General features: G+C 43.0%; 2 protein-coding genes and 1 long non-coding RNA gene across 3 annotated transcripts; 1 reads left to right on the top strand and 2 right to left on the bottom strand.

Moving 5' to 3' along the window:
• Nucleotides 1–362: 362 nt before the first annotated feature.
• LOC112583880 (interferon alpha-B) lies at nt 363–1201 on the bottom strand. Its single transcript, XM_025281450.3, has one exon. The coding sequence runs from the start codon at nt 1199–1201 to the stop codon at nt 632–634; it is 570 nt and encodes a 189-aa protein (XP_025137235.3). The 3' UTR covers nt 363–631.
• Nucleotides 1202–2444: 1243 nt separating this feature from the next.
• Nucleotides 2445–7118, top strand: LOC112583879. Its single transcript, XR_003108148.2, has 3 exons — nt 2445–2502; nt 3290–3449; nt 7059–7118. It is a non-coding gene; the product is annotated as an uncharacterized LOC112583879 (long non-coding RNA).
• Nucleotides 7119–8467: 1349 nt separating this feature from the next.
• LOC102413467 (interferon omega-1-like) lies at nt 8468–9527 on the bottom strand. The gene has a single exon (XM_025281449.3). The coding sequence runs from the start codon at nt 9525–9527 to the stop codon at nt 8940–8942; it is 588 nt and encodes a 195-aa protein (XP_025137234.2). The 3' UTR covers nt 8468–8939.
• Between the last annotated feature and the right edge of the window lie 10174 nt (nt 9528–19701).

Raw genomic sequence — 19701 nt, 5'->3', positions numbered from 1 at the left:
CGTAGTGATGCTTTCTAAGGCCCACTTGACTTCACATTCCATTAAATGTGAATGTTACTTTCCATTAAAAAAATCAAAGTTACAAAAATGATTGGATTCATTATCTTCACAGCTATGTCCTGAGAGCAACACACCACTGGGGTAGAGAAAGTATATTTTTACTTGTAATGGGAAAATTATAAAGATGGGGGAAGGAATTGTAAAATGCATTCTTTAATCAAGTTGCATATTCAGTCTTAATGTGTCTTTTTTAAAGAAAAACAAAGGAAGTTTTTTATAGTAAGGTTTAATGATATATATATATATAAACATATACAAAATATATTTTTCCCTTAAGTATACATACATAATTTTATGAACAAAATAATTTAATTCTTTATACATAAATAAATAAATATTAAATTAGATAAATGTCCAAATAGATAAATAAGTGGATGGATCAGCTTGAATATCTGCGACTGAGTAGTGCCTGTAGAGTAGATCATGATGTCACTTAATATACCCGAAATCATTTTACAAATTGATTCAGTTCAGTGCCTGATGACAGCAGAAATGAGAGTCCTTGGCAGCACAGGAGGAAGTGTGGTCTGTTGGTCCGAGACAATCATTTCCGTGTTGACCCAGGTGTGTGTCAGTCCTTTCTCCTGAATCTCTCCTGCAAGTTTGTTGAGGAAGAGAAGGCTCTCATGACTTGTGCTCTGACAACCTCCCAGGCACAATGGCTGTGTCTCTTCTCTCGCAGATAGAGAGTGAGTCTGTGGAAGTATTTCCTCACAGCCAGGCTGGCGTCCTCCTTGAGCAGGGGAGCCCCTCGCAGCCCCTCCTCCTGCCTCAGACAGGCTTGCAGGTCAGTGAGCTGCTGATCCAGTGCAACGTGGAGCTTGTCCAGGAGGCTCTGGTCCCACGTGGTGGCCAAGCCCTCTGTGCTGAAGAGCTGGAAGGTGTTCTGGGTCACCTCGTGGAGCACAGAGATGGCTTCAGCCTTCTGCAACTGGCTGCCACCCAGCTCCTCCTGGGGGAATGCGAAGTCATTTCTGTCCTGCAGGCAGGAGGAAGGGGAGACCCTCCTCAGTTGTCGCAGGAGCATCAGGACCCTCCTGTTGGCCAGGCTGTGGGTGTGAGGCAGGTGGCAGCCCAGAGAGCAGATGGCGTTGCAGCTGAGCAGCAGCAGGACCAGGAGGAAGGACCAGGCTGGGGCCATCGGGAACCTTGCAGATGCTTCTGGTCTGGTGAGGTGGGTGACTCTGTGAACCTGCTCTCTTTGTTACCTGAAGACCTTCTTTCAGGCCTGTGTCTTAAATAGGAGCCCATGGTTTCCATTTTATGAAAGTTCCGTCTTTTGTTTTTGCTTTCAATTTGCACTCTCCAAATGGGTTACGACAGTGTTTCGCAAACATTTTTTTCATTATTGCCTTCCCTTCCCCTATTGACAAAGTCTTCTGAGATTTTTTTTTCCTAATTACTCCCACCATGAAATTTTGACAATACATTTATGCTGTGGATCCATCTTTGTACTCCATGCATATCTTTATACATAGAAAAGGAAAGTGCAAAGCTTCCTTGTTGTATTCACCCTAGGGTTAACAATGCCATAAAATGAAAGGTGTACAGTAAATGTAAAAGCTGCTGAGTTTTATTTAACTTTATGAATGAGTTTGAAGAATGACTGTTAATGGAGAATATTTACTTATATAAATAGTAATGTATCAAATTACATATTCATATGAGATTCATATAAAAATATATAATAATACCACAGTATAGATAGACTTAAACATCTTTCAAAACTCAAAATCATTGAAAATCTTAGCTTATTTTCTTCATATTTATTTTGAAGTACTTTTAACTTTGTTACATTTCAGAAATCAATTTTTAATTCCCTGTCTGCTGAATATTCATCTTAATTTTATAACATTTCTTTCTGTTTAGCTCTTGACATACTTATGGATGTTCTTAACAACTTTGATAGGAATAAATAATAAAATATTGTGATACCAATCCAATGGAGGAGAATGAAGAGGAACTAAAGAGCCTCTTGTTGAGGGTGAAAGGGGAGACTGAAAAGCTGGCATAACACTCAACAGTTAAAAACCTAAGCTTCTGACATCTATGGCAAATAGATGGGGAAAGAGTGGAAACAGTGACAGATTTTCTTTTCTTGGTCTCCAAAATCACTGTGGACATAGACTGCAGCTACAAAATTAGAAGACACTTGCTCCTTGGAAGAAAAGCTATGACAGAACTAGACAGCATGTTAAAAAGAGTAAACATCACTTTGACAACAAACGTCTGTATAGTCAAAGCTATGGTATTTCCAATAGTCTTGTATGGATGTGAGAGGTGGACCATAAAGAAGTCGAGTGCAGGAGAATCAATGCTTTCAAATGATGGTGCTGGAGAAGACTCTTGAGAGTCCCTTGGACAGCAAGGAGATCAAACCAGTCAAGAAATCAACCCTGAAAAACATTGGAAGGATTGATGATGAAGCTGAAGCTCCAACATGTAAGTAAATGTTAGTTGCTCAGTCATGTCTCATCTTTGTGACCCCATGGACTGTAGCCAGCCAGTTGCTCTTCTGTCCATGGAATTCTCTGAGCAAGAATACTGGAGTAGGTTGACATTCCCTTTTCCTGTGATCTTCCTGACCCAGGGATCAAACCCGAGTCTCCCACACTTGCAGGTACATTCTTTACCATCTGAGCTACCAGGGAAGCGCTGTACTTTGACTATCTGATGTACAGAGCCAACTCATTGGAAAAGACCCTGATGCTGGGGAAGATTGAGGGCAGGAGGAGAAGGGGGCTATAGAGGAGGAAATGGTTGGAGGGCATTACCAACTCAGTGGTTATGGATTTAAGCAAACGCCAGCAGATGGTGAAGGACAGGGAATCCTGGCGTGCTGCTGTCCATGGGGTCGCAAAGAGTCAGACAGGATTGAGCACAGGATTTAGCAACTCAAAAATAGCAATAAAATATCCTTCCCTTGAGCCCTGGACAGTGCGCTTCTCCAGGTAGCTGTAGGAGGGCCAAAGAGCTCTTTGTCTCGGGTTCCTTTGGGATGCCCACCTTGGAGAGTTTGCAGTTCTGGGCTCTGCAGACTGTCAGGGCACAGCATCCTGAGTGAGTCTTTTGATCCTGATTTACCACTGGGGGGGAAAACCTTTTGTTTTCACAGTGCTGAGAGCTGGAGAGGGAGCCTTGTAGCCCCCAGCGACAGTGTTCTCTGGTTGGAAGCTCCGAACCTTGCATTTTCCAAGCCTTCCCTAGAGTTTTTTGCTTTATTTTTCAGGAAGGATTCCATTTACTGAACTGCTTCAGGAGAGGAGTCAGCGAATTGGGGTCAAATTTACAGATTCGAGTCCCTTCTGGCGCCCTCCAGCAACAGCTCAGAGACAGGGAACCTGGTTGTGGTGATGGGACCTCTGGAAGGTGTCCAGGATGTCCTGGGGGTGAGTCAGAGCACGGCTACCACCAGGGCCAAGGACCGGGGAGCTGTTATTTCCTGCCTTAAGAATATTTATCCCTGTACAGATTCAATTAAAAAGAATATTTCCTGGACTATTCATGGATAATAAGAAAAAAAATTTAGAACATGAAACCAACAGATTTCTTCTTGAACAAGTTGGCAGGAAAACTCAGGAATTAAGGGGAAATATTTTAATTCTCAAGATACTGAAATTTACTGACTTTCACCAAAACATGAAGTTAAGCAAACTGGTTAATTTCACTGCCCCCTCTCTGACTGGTTACTGATTAAAGGAATGGTTCATGCAAATATTTAGATCAAGCCATGGATAGGGAACAATTGGCTAAACGGTTAAATGATTTTTAAAATATCCAAGTGTTTTTCAAAAATATTAAAATAAAAATTATTTTAGGTTTTTTTTTTCTCATTATCCCTTGGGAAGAACCAGAAGTCAGAGCATTCTTCCCTGTTGCCTTATTTTTCTTGCTGTTTCCTTTCTTTCATCAGTACTCTTAATGTCCTTTAGATGGACCAGCATTCCTCTCTCTGATTCAGACGCTATGGTTTTTACTTGTGAGTGCAGATTATCAGTTTTCTTTCTGAAGAAGGGGGTTGGGAACAATTACACATGACAATGTCTTCTCTGTCATGTATGCTTTGAACATGAAATATTTACATACAGCCTCAACTAGTGGACTGCAGGCGCTAAATGTGCCATGCCCTGGGTCTTGGTTCAGGCTGCTCTAACAAGGTCCCAGAGTCTGGTGGCTCATCAGTGATAGAAGTTTATTTGTCACAGTCCTGGGGGCTGCAAGTGTGAGATCAGGGTGCCAGCAGGGTGGAGTTCTGGTGAGAACTCTCTTCGGGGTTGCAGACTGCCAGCGTCTCTCTATGTCCTCACATGGTGGAGAGCAGAGACGAAGCCAAGTGTCTTGTGAGCCTCATGAAGACAGTAATGCTGTGCATGAGGAATCCCCCCTCATAACCTCCTCTAACCCTAATGATTTCTCTAATATCCCAACTCCTGATATGATCACATTGTGGGGGTAGATTTCAATATATGAATTTGGGGAACACACACACATTCAACCTGTTACATGGTAACAAGAAGATACCGAGGCATTGTGTTTATTGCAGATTCATTAGAATATATTTCATTCTTGATATTTATTTGAGGATAACACATTCCTTGATGCTGTCATCCCTCTTTATGGCTCATTCATCCTGAATTGATTACTAATTAAATGTTACAATGCTACTGTGAACATGATTACCAAGAACTTGCCAAACAAATTCCACAGACTTTCAGTCTTTATAAAAAATCATGTTGACACCAATTACAAATTCCTTAACCCTTAAAAGGGACACTTAATCTTTCCAACATAGTTGAACCTGAGTTGTAAATAATCTCATTTCCAGGAACCACCTGCTAAGACTTTATTTGAATGAAACAATCTAATAAGAAAATGACATGTCCAGGTTTCAAAACCTATTATGTCAAATTCCAAACTCCACCTCTCTATCCATACCATAAATACCTGTGCAAATTGTATGTATTGAACCATCGCTTATTTTCCTATTTCACTAACACACGTTGTGCCTTTGTTTTCCTTACCTTGCTGTTACACTACTCTATATTTTCATTAGTTTATCATCTACCTCCAAATTTCTAGATGAATTGAGCAATAGACAAAGTATCCTGATTATTTTATGTAATAAGCAAAATGAAATTATCAACTGGTAATTCTTTCTGAGAGTCTAAATGTGACTGACAGAATTAATATTTCTAATAATTATAAAATAATCATATTTAACTGTCCAAGATGATTCTTATAGATTGCTCAGTTAACCATCACCATAAACTTGAGATGCATGATAGATAAGACCCTTGAGAATTATAGCCATTGCAAGAGATTGGATTACAAACATTTTAGTGAGTCTCTGTAGGAAACAGGCTTCCCTGGTGGGAGAGAATCTTTCAGTGGATTAAAGAATCCACGTGTCCATGCAGGAGAGGGGTGTTAGATCCTGGATTGGGAAGGTCCTCTGGAGGAGGAAATGGCAACGCACTCCAGTGTTGTCTGGGAAATCCCATACAGAGAAGCCTGGGAGGCTACAGTCCATGGGGTCACAAAGAGTCGAATAAGACTTAGTGACTAAACAATGAGAACAACTGTAGAAAACACCAAGCTGACAGGGCTCTTGTGGATTTAGGTTAAAAATACTTAATGCTACCAAATTACATGAATATGTGAAATGACTGGAAGAACAGAAGACGACATATGGTAACAGGTGAAACGTTAGGGATGGAGCAGAGTATCCCCGTTGCCATCAGCAGGGAGACCAGAGTTTCAGAAATTCAGCACTTCATCTGGGTCTCAGTGAAACAGCTCAGGTCCTGCACTAAGCTAAGTCTCCAAGCTCCCTTCGCTGCGCCGCAGCGGCCGGGATGTGCACCTGAACTCTCAGTAATGGACCAGACGCGCCTCCAGGTCCAGCGCCGCGAACTCCCGCGCAGGATCCAGGGGAGAACCGAGGAGTCCCCGTGGGCAAGAGCCTTGACCCGGCGAGGCACCGCCATAGCCAAGCGAGCCCTTGGGGCCGCGGGAGCAGTGAGGAAGCTTCCTTTTTGGTCCCACTGCCCAGGGGAGCTTTAATGCTACTTTGCTCAGATTCTTAGATTTCTGCACCTGCCCCCATGTCCTCCCTCCCCTTTCTAGGAGGAGATTTTGGCCAGAGTGGTTTACACGAGGCCATTTATGAAGCGATTGATGTCTGGAAATCAGAGCATGTTGTGAAGTATTTTCAAATTCAGGATTGCTTCTGGGGAGAAAGACTAATTCTTTCAGGGATTCAGGGAAAAGGGAAAGGCACCTGAAGTCTGGACAGGAATCTAGGAGATATTTGGACCCTCTAGTGGGAAGACTTGGGGACAAGACTGAGACTTAATTTAAAGGGAAAATTATTTCATTTAATATTAATATAAATGGTTAATTTCTCTTGCAATGTTAACTGGTTAAAAAATATTTCAAAATTTATAGTGAAAGCCGTTCAGTCATGTCTGACTCTTTGTGACTCCATGGATTATACAGTCCATGGAATTCTCCAGGCCAGAATACTAGAGTGGGTAGGAATTCCCTTCTCCAGGGGATCTTCCCAACCCAGGGATCGAACCCAGGTCTCCCACATTGCAGGCAGATTCTTTGCCAGGTGAGCCATTAGGGAAGCCCAAGAATACTGGAGAGGGTAGCCTATTCCTTCTCCAAGGGAATCTTTCTGACCGACTCATCAACCTGGGGGCCCCTGCATTGCAGGTGGATTCTTATAATTTATAAGTAATTACAAATAACTTAAACTTTATAAGTCTTAAATATCAAGTTAAGATATTTTCTCTAAGACCAAGCAAAATTTCAAGTTCTTGGCTTCAGTGCAAACAAAATTATCAGTAATGTTTCCAAAATTGCTTCCTAGTTTATCTCATTTCATCGTATGAGCCGTATTTGACTAAGAATGCCAAAGAATGCTAAAACTACCTCACAATTACACTCATCTCACATGCTAGTAAACTAATGCTCAAAATTCTCCAAGCCAGGCTTCAGCAATCCATGAACCGTGAACTTCCAGATGTTCAAGGTGGTTTTAGAAAAGGCAGAGGAACCAAAGATCAAATTTCCAACATCTGCTGGATCATCGAAAAAGAAGAGAGTTCCAGGAAAACATCTGTTTCTGCTTTATTGACAATGCCAAAGCCTTTGACTGTGTGGATCGTAATAAACTGTGGAAAATTCTTCAAGAGATGGGCATACCAGACCACTTACCTGCCTTTGAGAAACCTGTATGCCGGTCAGGAAGCAACAGTTACAACTGGACATGGAACAACAGAGTGGTTCCAAATAGGAAAAGGAGTCTGTCAAGGCTGTATATTGTCACCTTGCTTATTTAACTTATATGCAGAGTACATCATGAGAAACACTGGGCTGGAGGAAGCACAAGCTGGAATCAAGATTGTGGGGAGAAATATCAGTGCCCTCAGATATGCAGATGACACCACCCTTATGGCAGAAAGTGAAGAAGAACTAAAGAGCCTCTTGATGAAAGTGAAAGAGGAGAGTGAAAAAGTTGGCTTAAAACTTAACATTCAGAAAACTAAGATCATGGCATCTGGTCCCATCACTTCATGGCAAATAGATGGGGAAACAGTGGCTGACTTTATTTTTCTGGGCTCAAATATCACTGCAGATGGTGACTGCAGCCATGAAATTAAAAGAAGCATGCTCCTTGGAAGGAAAGATATGATGACCTGGACAGCATATTAAAAAGTAGAGATGTTATTTGTCAACAGAGGTCCATCTAGTCAAGGCTATGGTTTTTCCAGTGGTCATGTATGGATGTGACAGCTGGACTATAAAGAAAGCTGAGTGCTGAAGAATTGATGCTTTTGAACTGTGGTGTTGGAGAAGACTCTTGAGAGTCCCTTCGACTACAGGGAGATCCAAGCAGTCCATCTTAAAGAGATTAGTCCTGGGTGTTCATTGAAGGGACTGATGTTGAAGCTGAAACTCCAATATTTTGGCTACCTGATGGGAGAAGCTGACTCATTTGAAAAGACCCTGATCCTGGGAAAGATTGAGAGCAGGAAGAGAAGGGGACAACAGAGGATGAGATGGCTGGATAGCATCAACAACTCAATGGACATTAGTTTGGGTGGACTCTGGGAGTTGGTGATGGACAGGGAGGCCTGGCGTTCTGCAGTTCACGGGGTTGCAAAGAGTCGGACACGACTGAGTGGCTGAACTGAACTGAACTGAACAGGTGACCCTGTAACTATCATAAATAATTAATTTCAGTTTACAAAATCCCTTTTTGTCTCATTTCTTTCAAACAAGGGTCTTCCCTTGTGGCTCAGACAGTAAGGAATCTGCCTGAAATACAGATTCCAGATTGCATCCTTGGTTGGGAAGATCCCCTGTAAATGGCAACATACTCCAGTAGTTTTGCCTGGAGAATCCCATTGTAGAGGAGGCTGGTGGACTTTAGTCTATGGGGTCACAAAAAGTCAGACTTTACCTAGCAAGTAAACATAAAATGGTAAAAAATTCAAGAAGTTCACCTTGATAATATTTAATAAATAAAACATTGTTACACATTTAATTAAATAAAAATGTGAATGTATTTGTTAAATTTTAATACAATGTAAACAAAAATATTTTATGTGGAAAAATAAATATGAGGAGACAAAACAATAAATATAACAAAATAAATAAGCAAACAAACAATAAAATAAGGGCAGTCTTCACTTCAGGACTGATGTACCTGCAGTCAAAAAAATTTATATATATTCATTTACTACTGACAAAGTATTGGCTGAAGTAATTCAATAAATTTTGTGGCTAAAGCAGAAATCAGAGTTTTCTAAAATGGCCGCAAATGAGTGTGCAAAGATGATGGGGCATCTCAGTCAGTGAGAGTCATGTCAAGGTGAGTTCAGGTCTCCATCCATCATTCTTAACCTTTCTTGCAAGCTGGTTGATGAAGACAAGGATCTCATGATTTCCAGTCTGACGATTTCCCAGGCGCAGTCGCTGTATTCCTTCTCTTTCAGGTAGACATGGATTCCATGGAAGTATCTCTTCACGGCCAGTGTGGGGCCCGTCCTTCCCAGGGCAGAGTCTTCCTCTCCCATCACCTGCCCCAGGCAGGCGTCCAGGTCATCCAGCTGCTGATGGAGTCCAGTGCGGAGCTGCTCCAGGAGGGTGGTGTCCCAGGCAGCAGAGGAATGCTCTGTGTGGAAGAGGTTGAAGGTCTGCTGGAGCATCTCGTGGAGCACAGAGATGGCCTGGGCCTCCTGGAGCTGGCCGCCCTCCACCATCTCCTGGGGGAAAGCGAAGTCTTTTCTGTCCTGCAGACAGAAGCGAGGGGACAGTCTCCTCATTTGGCCCAGGAGCCTGAGGTTCTTCCTGCCAACCAGCACATGGTTCTGAGACAGGTCACAGCCCAGGGATCCTCCCGGGCCATAGCTGACCAGCACCAGGGCCATCAGTAGAGAGAGCATGAAGGCCATGGGGAAGATGAAGCTGCTGCTGGGCTGGCTAAGATGGTGTCTGGTGGAACCTTGAGGTAGGTTCTCTGATGTCATGCTTTCTAAGCAAGGCCATTAAATAGAGAACACGGTAATTTTCATTTTCTAGTCATTTCTATACACTTTTACTTCCTTTTTTGATTTTCATGTATTTATTCTGAATATGGTCAAAGAAATTGTAATCTGTCTAAACTATTAATTTTATCTGTTTCCCAATAACTTAAAATGTACCCATCCAAATGGATATTTATCAATCAAATGAGAAAGGTCTTTGTCTTACATCAGAAATGATGTAGCTTTCTTAGTACAAACATTATCACTCTTTCTCTTTCATGAGTAAATGTAGCTCTTCTCTGTTCCATGAACACATTTTTGGCCCTGATCCTAGGCTCAATTTCTGTTTCTTACTTTACTTTGGAAGGCAGGCTCTGTATTTATCAGGGATTTACCAGGTCACTCTAGCAAATAAACTGTTTGAAACAAAGGATGGGTTTTCTTTAGTGTTTGATTCAGAGAAGAGGCTGATTATTGTGAGTCCATGAGCTCCTCCCATGTTTCTTTTCCTTCTAGAACACGTTCCTGCAGGTCCATGTGGTTGTGCTTCAGGGAACCACGAAGTCAGGACTATTACAGACATCACGCTTTCTTTCCACCATTTTCTTTTTTTTTTTTTTTAATTTTATTTTATTTTTAAACTTTACATAACTGTATTAGATTTGCCAAATATCAAAATGAATCCGCCACAGGTTTACATGTGTTCCCCATCCTGAACCCTCCTCCCTCCTCCCTCCCCATTCCATCCCTCTGGGTCGTCCCAGTGCACCAGCCCCAAGCATCCAGTATCGTGCATCGAACCTGGACTGGCAACTCATTTCATACATGATATTTTACATGTTTCAATGCCATTCTCCCAAATCTTCCCACCCTCTCCCTCTCCCACAGAGTCCATAAGACTGTTCTATACATCAGTGTCTCTTTTGCTGTCTCGTACACAGGGTTATTGTTACCATCTTTCTAAATTCCATATATATGCGTTAGTATACTGTATTGGTGTTTTTCTTTCTGGCTTACTTCACTCTGTATAATAGGCTCCAGTTTCATCCACCTCATTAGAACTGATTCAAATGTATTCTTTTTAATGGCTGAATAATACTCCATTGTGTATATGTACCACAGCTTTCTTATCCATTCATCTGCTGATGGACATCTAGGTTGCTTCCATGTCCTGGCTATTATAAACAGTGCTGCGATGAACATTGGGGTACTCGTGTCTCTTTCCCTTCTGGTTTTCTCAGTGTGTATGCCCAGCAGTGGGATTGCTGGATCATAAGGCATGTCTATTTCCAGTTTTTTAAGGAATCTCCACACTGTTCTCCATAGTGGCTGTACTAGTTTGCATTCCCACCAACAGTGTAAGAGGGTTCCCTTTTCTCCACACCCTCTCCAGCATTTATTACTTGTAGACTTTTGGATTGCAGCCATTCTGACTGGCATGAAATGGTACCTCATAGTGGTTTTGATTTGCATTTCTCTGATAATGAGTGATGCTGAGCATCTTTTCATGTGTTTGTTAGCCATCTGTATGTCTTCTTTGGAGAAATGTCTATTTAGTTCTTTGGCCCATTTTTTGATTGGGTCATTTATTTTTCTGGAGTTGAGCTGTAGGAGTTGCTTGTATATTCTCGAGATTAGTTGTTTGTCAGTTGCTTCATTTGCTATTATCTTCTCCCATTCTGAGGGCTGTCTTTTCACCTTGCTAATAGTTTCCTTTGATGTGCAGAAGCTTTTAAGGTTAATTAGGTCCCATTTGTTTATTTTTGCTTTTATTTCCAATATTCTGGGAGGTGGGTCATAGAGGATCCTGCTGTGATGTATGTCAGAGAGTGTTTTGCCTATGTTCTCCTCTAGGAGTTTTATAGTTTCTGGTCTTACGTTTAGATCTTTAATCCATTTTGAGTTTATTTTTGTGTATGTCTTTCCACCATTTTCATACTGGACACTTATTGTCCTTTGCTGGCCCGGCCATTACTCCTACCAAGAATTCTGGTTCTTCTCAGATAATATGGGTGGGGAGACTCTAATTCCAGGATAATTGTATTTCCCCAGCAGCACCTCACTCACAAAGGAGAGATCACATGGAGCCACCCCCTGTCCTCTGGAGTGACAGAGTCCCCTTGCTCACCTGCTGGACTCGCTCCCTTAGGGTAGGCTCACCACATCCTGAGGACTCAAAAATGTCCTTTCTGTGGAGGGCTTGTTTACTTGTTGGGAAAATAAATCGTCTTCCTGAACCATCAACTCTCACCTGCAGTGTTTGTGTGAAGGACCCTAGTTCTCAGTGGTGACCTCCTCTTCTCTGACCCGATTCCCCAGGTGTCCAAAGTGTCAGCAAAGCTCAGTCCTTGAGAGCAAAAGTGCATTTGTGCAAGTTGGTGGAGGAATTTCCAACTGCAGTCATTCTGCTTTTAGTAGATAAATAATATCTACCCTGCTAAGTATAGTTTTTATTATTCAACTCTTTTACTTTAACTATTCAACACTTGTTCTGCTCAAACTTTCTGAGCTGGAGGATGGAGATTCAGTATTGGTGTTGTCTCTTGTTGGAAGCTTATGTCACAGAATCTAGTGAGTTACAGTTGTTCATTCAGGCAGTTGATTCCACCAGGCACCTCTGTTCCTCTGTCTCTGTTCCTCTGAGAATGCAGGGCAGTGAGACCCAGCCTACTAGATCAGGAGAAATAGTCTTCTTTCCTTGAGTGTAATTTTTCATTTAAACTTTTTATATTCACTTAGTGACTTCTTTTGGGTAGGCTCTGGGAGTTGGCAGGAGAAGGCAATGGCACCCCACTCCAGTACTCTTGCCTCGAAAATCCCATGGGCGAAGGAGCCTGGTAGGCTGCAGTCCATGGGGTCGCTGAGGGTCGGACACGACTGAGCAACTTCACTTTCATTTTTCACTTTCATGCATTGGAGACGGAAATGGCAACCCACTCCAGTGTTCTTGCCTGGAGAATCCCAGGGACAGGGGAGCCTGGTGGGCTGGCTACCGTCTATGGGGTCGCACAGAGTCAGACACGACTGAAGCGACTTAGCAGCAGTTGTGAGTTGGTGATGGACAGGGAGGCCTGGTGTGCTGCAGTTCATGGGGTTGCAAAGAGTCGGACATGACTAAGCGACTGAACTGAACTGAACTGACTGACTTATTGGGCAAGATTTGTCTCATTGTTCCTGTTGTGGTTGCAATTCATGATGACGTGAGAACAACAAAGGGAAGTAAAGAAAGCCAGAGGGGCTGCATCTCTATCACTTTCAAGACGTCAGGTTTTTTTGTTTCTCTTTGCAACTTTTCTAGAAAGTAAAATTGTACAGTTTTTTTGTGGGCAACAAGAAAACAAGAGTAAGTCTCAATGTCATGAATATGAAAGAAGAGAAGTGGTTTTCCCCTGACCCAGCATGCATTGGAGAAGGAAATGGCAACCCACTCCAGTGTTCTTGCCTGGAGAATCCCAGGGACGGGGGAGCCTGGTGGGCTGCCATCTCTGGGGTCGCACAGAGTCGGACACGACTGAAGCGACTTAGCAGCAGCAGCAGTGACGTATTCTGAGTTAGCAAACTTCAGTGCAGCACAGCTGGGGACACGTCTGAGGCAGAGGGACACGATGAGGCCAATATGAACAACAGAAAGGCTGGGACAGGGCTGCTTCTTACAGAAGCTCAAAGGACAAGTCCTTGATCTGTTGACTGCCGTCAGCTTTGTAAGACCAGCCACCTCATTTTTCTTTTCTTTAATCAACATTTGGTCAGTATAAGGGGAGAAGGAAGAAGTCACACTCACCAGGTCACAAGAGACAGGCAATCAGAGCCCCAGTTGCTCGAACACTAATCCTCTCTGGCAGGGTCAACAAGACCAGCCTTGCTGAGCATCTGCGTAGGTGATAAATCCACCTGGGCAAAGAGAATATGCTTTGAAACAACTAGAATGAAAGGGAAGTAAATGATTCCAAAACATCCTAATCATAGTCTAGCTAATAGTAGTTATGACATTAAAAATAATAACTGAATTTTATTGATTACTAACCCTAATGATCTCCCTAATATTCCAGCTCTTGATACTATCACATTATTGGGTTGGGTTTCTGTGGGGTTTTTTAAGAATTTTTAAAATATTTATTTCATGTGTTTATTTGGCTGTGGCATGTCTTAGTCGATGTATGCTGGTTCTTGGATCTTGGTTGCTTCGTGCAGGATCTTTACTTAAGCCATGGGAAGTCTTGCTTGCCATGCAGAACCTAGTTTCCTGACTAGAGATCCAGCTCAGGCTCCCTGCTTTGGGAGCATGGAGTCCTGGCCACTGGACCATCAGGGAAGTCAAGGGGTATGGTTTCAATATATGAATTTGGGGAACACACACACATTCAGTCTGTAACACGGTAGTAAGGAGATACCAAGGTATTGTGTTTATGGCAAGGATTCATTAGGGTCTATTTCATTCTTGATATTATTGAGGAGTAAGAACACATTCCCTGATGCTGCCCTCACTTTTTATGGCACATCCATCCTGAATTGATTACTAATTAAATGTTACAAGACTATTGTGGACATGATTACCAAGGACCTGCCAGACAAATTCCACAGACTATCAGTGCTTATCAAAAATGACAGTGACAACAACTACAAACTCCTTAGCCTTTGTGAGGGGCTCACGCAATCCTTCCAACAGAGTTGAAACCGAGTTAATATCTTTGTTTCGAAGAGCCTCCTGCTAAGACTCTATTTGAATAAAATAATCTAACAATGAAATGGCAAATCCAGTTTTCAAAACCTAGTATGTCAGATTCCAAACTGCTTATCTAGAGCGTCACACCTGCACACACTGCATGTGCTGAGCCCTCACTTAGTTTCCTATTTTATTTCTAACACAAGGTGCACTCTTGTTGTTTCAAACTCGATGGTACAAACCTCTTGTTTCCATTAGTTCACATCTACCTCCAATTCTAGATAAGCTGAGTGATTTACAACACATCTGATTATTTTGTATAATAAGCAAAATGAAATTATCAACTGGTAGTTATTACTGAAAGTCTAAATGTGATTGACAAAATTAATAATTCTAATAATTATAAAATAATCATATTTAACTGTCCAAGATGATTCATATAGATTGTTCAATGAATCCTCACCATAAATTGGAGATACATGATGGACAAGATCCTTATGAGTTATGACCCCAGCAGGAGATTGGATTACAAACATTTCAGTGAATCCTCTGTAGAAAACACCAAGCTGATAGCTTCATGAATGTAAGTAAAAAAACTACTTAAATCTTTTGAGAGGGTAACAGACAGGAAGGCCAGGGGTTTCCAAACAGAGGAAACAGGCTGCAAGTGTCAGACACTTTCTTTCTCTCTCTTCAGCGGCAGGAGGAAACAAACTGGTGTTAGATTTGTTCCTCTTCTCCATACACATTTAAAAAGAGGTTTCTCTTAAAATTCTGTGTTTCCATAATGACACCTGGTTCCACCTGAACTGAACTTTTCCCAAACCTTGAGCTAACCAATGCATTTTTCTTATGGAAATGTTTGTCTTAAGCTGTTAATGTACTGTGTATTTACCCTAGACTCTGTGTTTAAGTCAGTTCCACCTAAAGGCTCAGAACCAACTTGACAAACCAGTATGTTATACTCATACAGTGTTCTCCTAATCTGTGTTAATGAAACTGTATATTTGTTTGAAAATCTGCCTTTCTTCAAGATTCATGTCAATCGTTTTATGGCCAGGAATGACTCACCTGGTGCCAACGTTGTCTCAATGCATGTTGTGGGTGAGGGGCCTGGTGCCATTCTCTGAGTTTTGAGACATTTCCTTTCTCTAATTAGCAGAATGCTAGTAGCTAGTAGCTATATAGGAGAAGGCAATGGCACCCCACTCCAGTACTCTTCCCTGGAAAATCAAATGGACAGAGGAGCCTGGTAGGCTGCAGTTCATGGGGTTGCTAAGAGTCAGACACGACTGAGCACTTCACTTTGACTTTTCACTTTTCTGCATTGGAGGCAACCCACTCCAGTGTTCTTGCCTGGAGAATCCCAGGGACGGGGGGCCAGGTGGGCTGCCATCTCTGGGGTTGCACAGAGTCGGACACGACTGAAGGGACTTAGCAGCACCAGCAGCAGCAGTAGCTATATAACATCTGGCTGAAGACTAGCACGGGGCACTCTTTCTGCCCCCTTCTGATGTCTATGTCAGAAGCCTTCTCTATCTCTTTTATACTTTAATAAAACTTTATTACACAAAAGTTCTGAGCGATCAAGCCTCGTCACTGGCCCTGGATTGAATTCTTCTTCTCTGGAAGCCAAGAATCCCGGTGTCTTTCGTGGTTCAGCAACAAACTTTTGCTTCCAAATTATATGAATTTGGGAAATGACAGAATAGAAGACGACCTAAGCTAACCGGTGAAATGTGAGGGATGGAGCAGAGCCTCCCCATTGCCATCAGCAGGGAGACCAGGAGTCCAGAAATTCAGCCCTTCACCTGGGCCTCTGTGAAACAGTTCAAGTCCTGCACTAGTAATCTCCTGAGCCCTCCAAACTCCTTTTGCTGCGCCCCAGCGGCCGGGAGGGGGCGCCCGATCTCTCAGTATATTTGTTTGAAAATCTGCCTTTCTTCAAGATTCATGTCAATCGTTTTATGGCCAGGGACCGGCACCTCCCACCCGGCGGGACCCACCTCCAGGTACAGCGCTGCCAGCTGGGGCATCAGATCCACAGGGACAACTCGCGGGTCGCCGTGGGCAGGAGCCGGGACCGGAGCGAGGCGCTGCCGGGGCCCAGGGAGAGCTTGGGGCCGCGGGAACAGAGAGGAAACTTCCTTTTCGGGCCCCACTGCCCAGGCGAGCTTTGCGCCGCGTCGCTCAGAGCCTTTGATTTCTGCACCTCCAAATTCTAGATAAGCTACCATTGCGTCCATCCTCCCCTTCCTGGGAGAAGATTTTAGCCAGAGCGGTTCCACCGGTGCCCTTTTATGCCGCGATTGACGGCTGGAAATCACAGCATGTTGTGGTATGTTTTCGGATTCAGGATTGTTGTGGAGTGAGTGAAAGTCCTTCAGTCTGTCTGACTCTTTGCGACCCCATGGACTATACAGTCCATGGAATTCTCCAGGCCAGAACACTGAAGTGGGTAGCCTTTCCCTTCTCCAGGAGATCTTCCCAACTCAGGGATGAACCCAGGTCCCCCACATTGCGGGCAGATCTTTACCAGCTGAGCCACAAGGGAAGCCCTTGTTTATGGGGAAAAGGAGTAATTCAGGGAAAGGGGAAAGGTATCTACAATCTGGACGGGAATCCACTAGATATTGGGACCCTCCCGTGGAAAGACTTGGGGACAAAACTGAGACTTAAAATGAAGCTCCTTGGTAAAGGGAAAATTATTTCATTTAACATTAATATAAATGGTTAATTTCTCCTGTAATGTTAATTGGTTGGAAAATGTTTTAAAATGTATAAGTCTTCAACTCACATCAAATTCAAATATTTTCCTTATGCCACAACAGTACTTTAAGTTCCTGGCTTTAATGGAAGCAAAATCATCAGTAATGTTTTCAATATTACTTCTTTGTCTATCTCTCTTCATCTGATCGAAAGCCATATTTGACAAACTTATGACCCAATAACTACTTTGAATAACTCATCTCAATTTACAAAATCCTTTTTCCCTCTCATTTCTTTTAACCAAAGGTCACCTATTAAGCATTTTTTTTTTAGTCAGTTTGTCATTGGAGAGTTTCATGAACTTTTCAAAATGTCTTCTCATATGGATGCATTGTTTTAAAAATTGCAGTTAAAATGCTTTTGATTTCAGCATAATGTGTGCTCAGTAGACATCAACTGTGAAATAGGCAGTGGGCATATGATTCCAGCATGCGTCTTTGGAAGACATCATCATCAAGACAGATTTTTAAAGGCCTGAAAACTGGAGCAGGTCATGACCTAGTTCATGAGTTTGAACAGAAGACAGTTCTGGGCCCTGAACACAGGAAACCGCAAGTGTCTTTGTCACACATGAGACTCAGCCTGGATCCAGCCGGATGGCAGGAGTGCAGCGGGAGTGTGGGGCCTGGGATCTGGTTGAGGACCTTGCAATCTGTGTGTCTTCTAGCTGGAGATCACGGAGTTTGACCGAAAATGAATGATGACCTTCTTTACGTGAGTAAAGTCACAGTGCAGGAGCAGCGGGTGCGTCTGTGTGCATCAGAAATTCCCAGGGAAGCCGCGCTTCCAGGGGATGTGATGGGGAAAGGCTGTCCTCTATCCTAGTGCAGCGGTCTTAGAACCAACGTCTCAGCTCCACAGCTCTTCTCCTCAACTCTACTCTGTGATGCTGGGGCTCTAGTTCCTTCCAGTACATTTCTCCTTTGCCTGCGGATTGGTTTCCTTTCCCATACCAGTTCCAAGGGTGGACTAGAGGCTGGAAGGAATTTTCTGTTTTCCTGACTGGAGTATGACTGATAACAACCGCCATCAATTAGGAAAAGGAAAACTAATGGTTGCTGCTAGATGCTATGTGTCACCAGTCAGATTGGCAAAAACTAAAAAGGATGATAAGATCCTGTTTTGGTCAATGAGTGAGAACATATAAGTGCTTATATGGTCTTGAATATGGATTAATGTAGCCATTGTTGTCATGGACAGTTGGCAGTATGCATGTTTAAGGTTTATGTGTTTTGACCAATAAAATTGACTTCATGGCCCCTTGTTCAGGGAAAGACTCTCGCTTGGGTATGATACCTGCATGCATTGTAGCAGTCTCTCCTCTAAAGGCACTAGTTTCTGAGAAGGACCGGCTCTAGGAGGTGACACTGCCGGCACTTAGGGACTGAAGTCTCCACGGAAAACAACTGGGAGCAAACCCAGGACGGCCCAGGGCTGGAGAGCAGAGCCTCACCCTGCATGGCCCTTGCTCTATTCTTCCTGCCTCTGCTTTGCTGCTGAAAGACTGAAACCCAACAGCAAGTTGAGAAGGTAAGTTTAGAAATGTCTTCTATAAGTAGTAGAGTTGTACTCAGACTAAAGAAGCAAGAAACATTATTAATGAGTAATGTGTGTGATTTTCTGCATTCATATGAGATCTCTGTGATTTCCCTATTATTCATTTTTATAGTAGATCAAAGCATTTTCTACTAATCCTTCTTTCTCAAAGAATTTCTATGAACTCCTAAGAATGCTTCTAGAAGTCTGAGATACTGAAATTGGAATTGTCTTCAGCATTGAGCACAAAAGAGTTCACAAACTAAACTGTGAAATTAGCACCCAAGTTAAATATTTTTACCGAGGACCTCACATCTTTTCAGTGTTACCTTCCAGTCACTGCCTCAGGCCAGCTGTCCGTCTGCTCCCTGTGGGCAGCTACTCTGGGACTCGCTGTCCTGATCATTACTGCCAGGCACTCTTTTATGCTTCTTGTAATATGGGCTCATCGATCCTAACAGTAATCCTATGAAAAACTACTCTTATTTCCCCCATATTAAAGAGGATCAAGACAGCGTGCGTGCCTGCGTGCATGCTAAGTTGGTTCAGTCGTGTCTGACTCTTGTGACCCATGGACTGTAGCCCACCAGGCTCCTCTGTCCATGGGATTTTCAAGAAAGAATACTGGCGTGGGTTGCCATTTCCTTCTCCTTAGTGTTTGTGATATTTTGCAGGGTCACACTGCTGTTAAATAGCAGAGCTGCAATTCAAAGGTTTTGAAATTTCTAGAACTCTCCTTTCACTTGCACTCTCTTCCAGTGATTTCCACTCAGAGACACTTTGAACCAGAAACCACCACAGAACAGAGCTCCTGTGTTGGAGGCAGTGAGGAGATTGTGTAAGGGAGTGGATTGCTCAGTAAAGCAGGACTGAGGGGAAGGTGGGAGGAAGAGTAACAGGTGTCGGGATCAGCCACTCAGCACCACATGCCGGCACCTTTTCTGGAGGAGATGAGTCTTTCCCCCAGATACTGACTCCAACAGTTCTTTGCTGACTGGGTATAAATTAGTTTATCTGTGACTTCAGGACTAATCATTTTCCACAGTTTCAGAACTCCTTTCGACCTTTTTTTTTTTTTTTGGAGGGGTGGAATGGAGGGCTGCCCTCTGTAGCCTGCAGAATCGTAGTTCCCTG

This window comes from Bubalus bubalis, chromosome 3 (genome assembly GCF_019923935.1).
Source record: "Bubalus bubalis isolate 160015118507 breed Murrah chromosome 3, NDDB_SH_1, whole genome shotgun sequence".
Lineage (NCBI taxonomy): Eukaryota > Metazoa > Chordata > Mammalia > Artiodactyla > Bovidae > Bubalus > Bubalus bubalis.
Note: the sequence above shows the minus strand (reverse complement) of the source record. Positions and strands in the feature narration are given on the sequence as shown.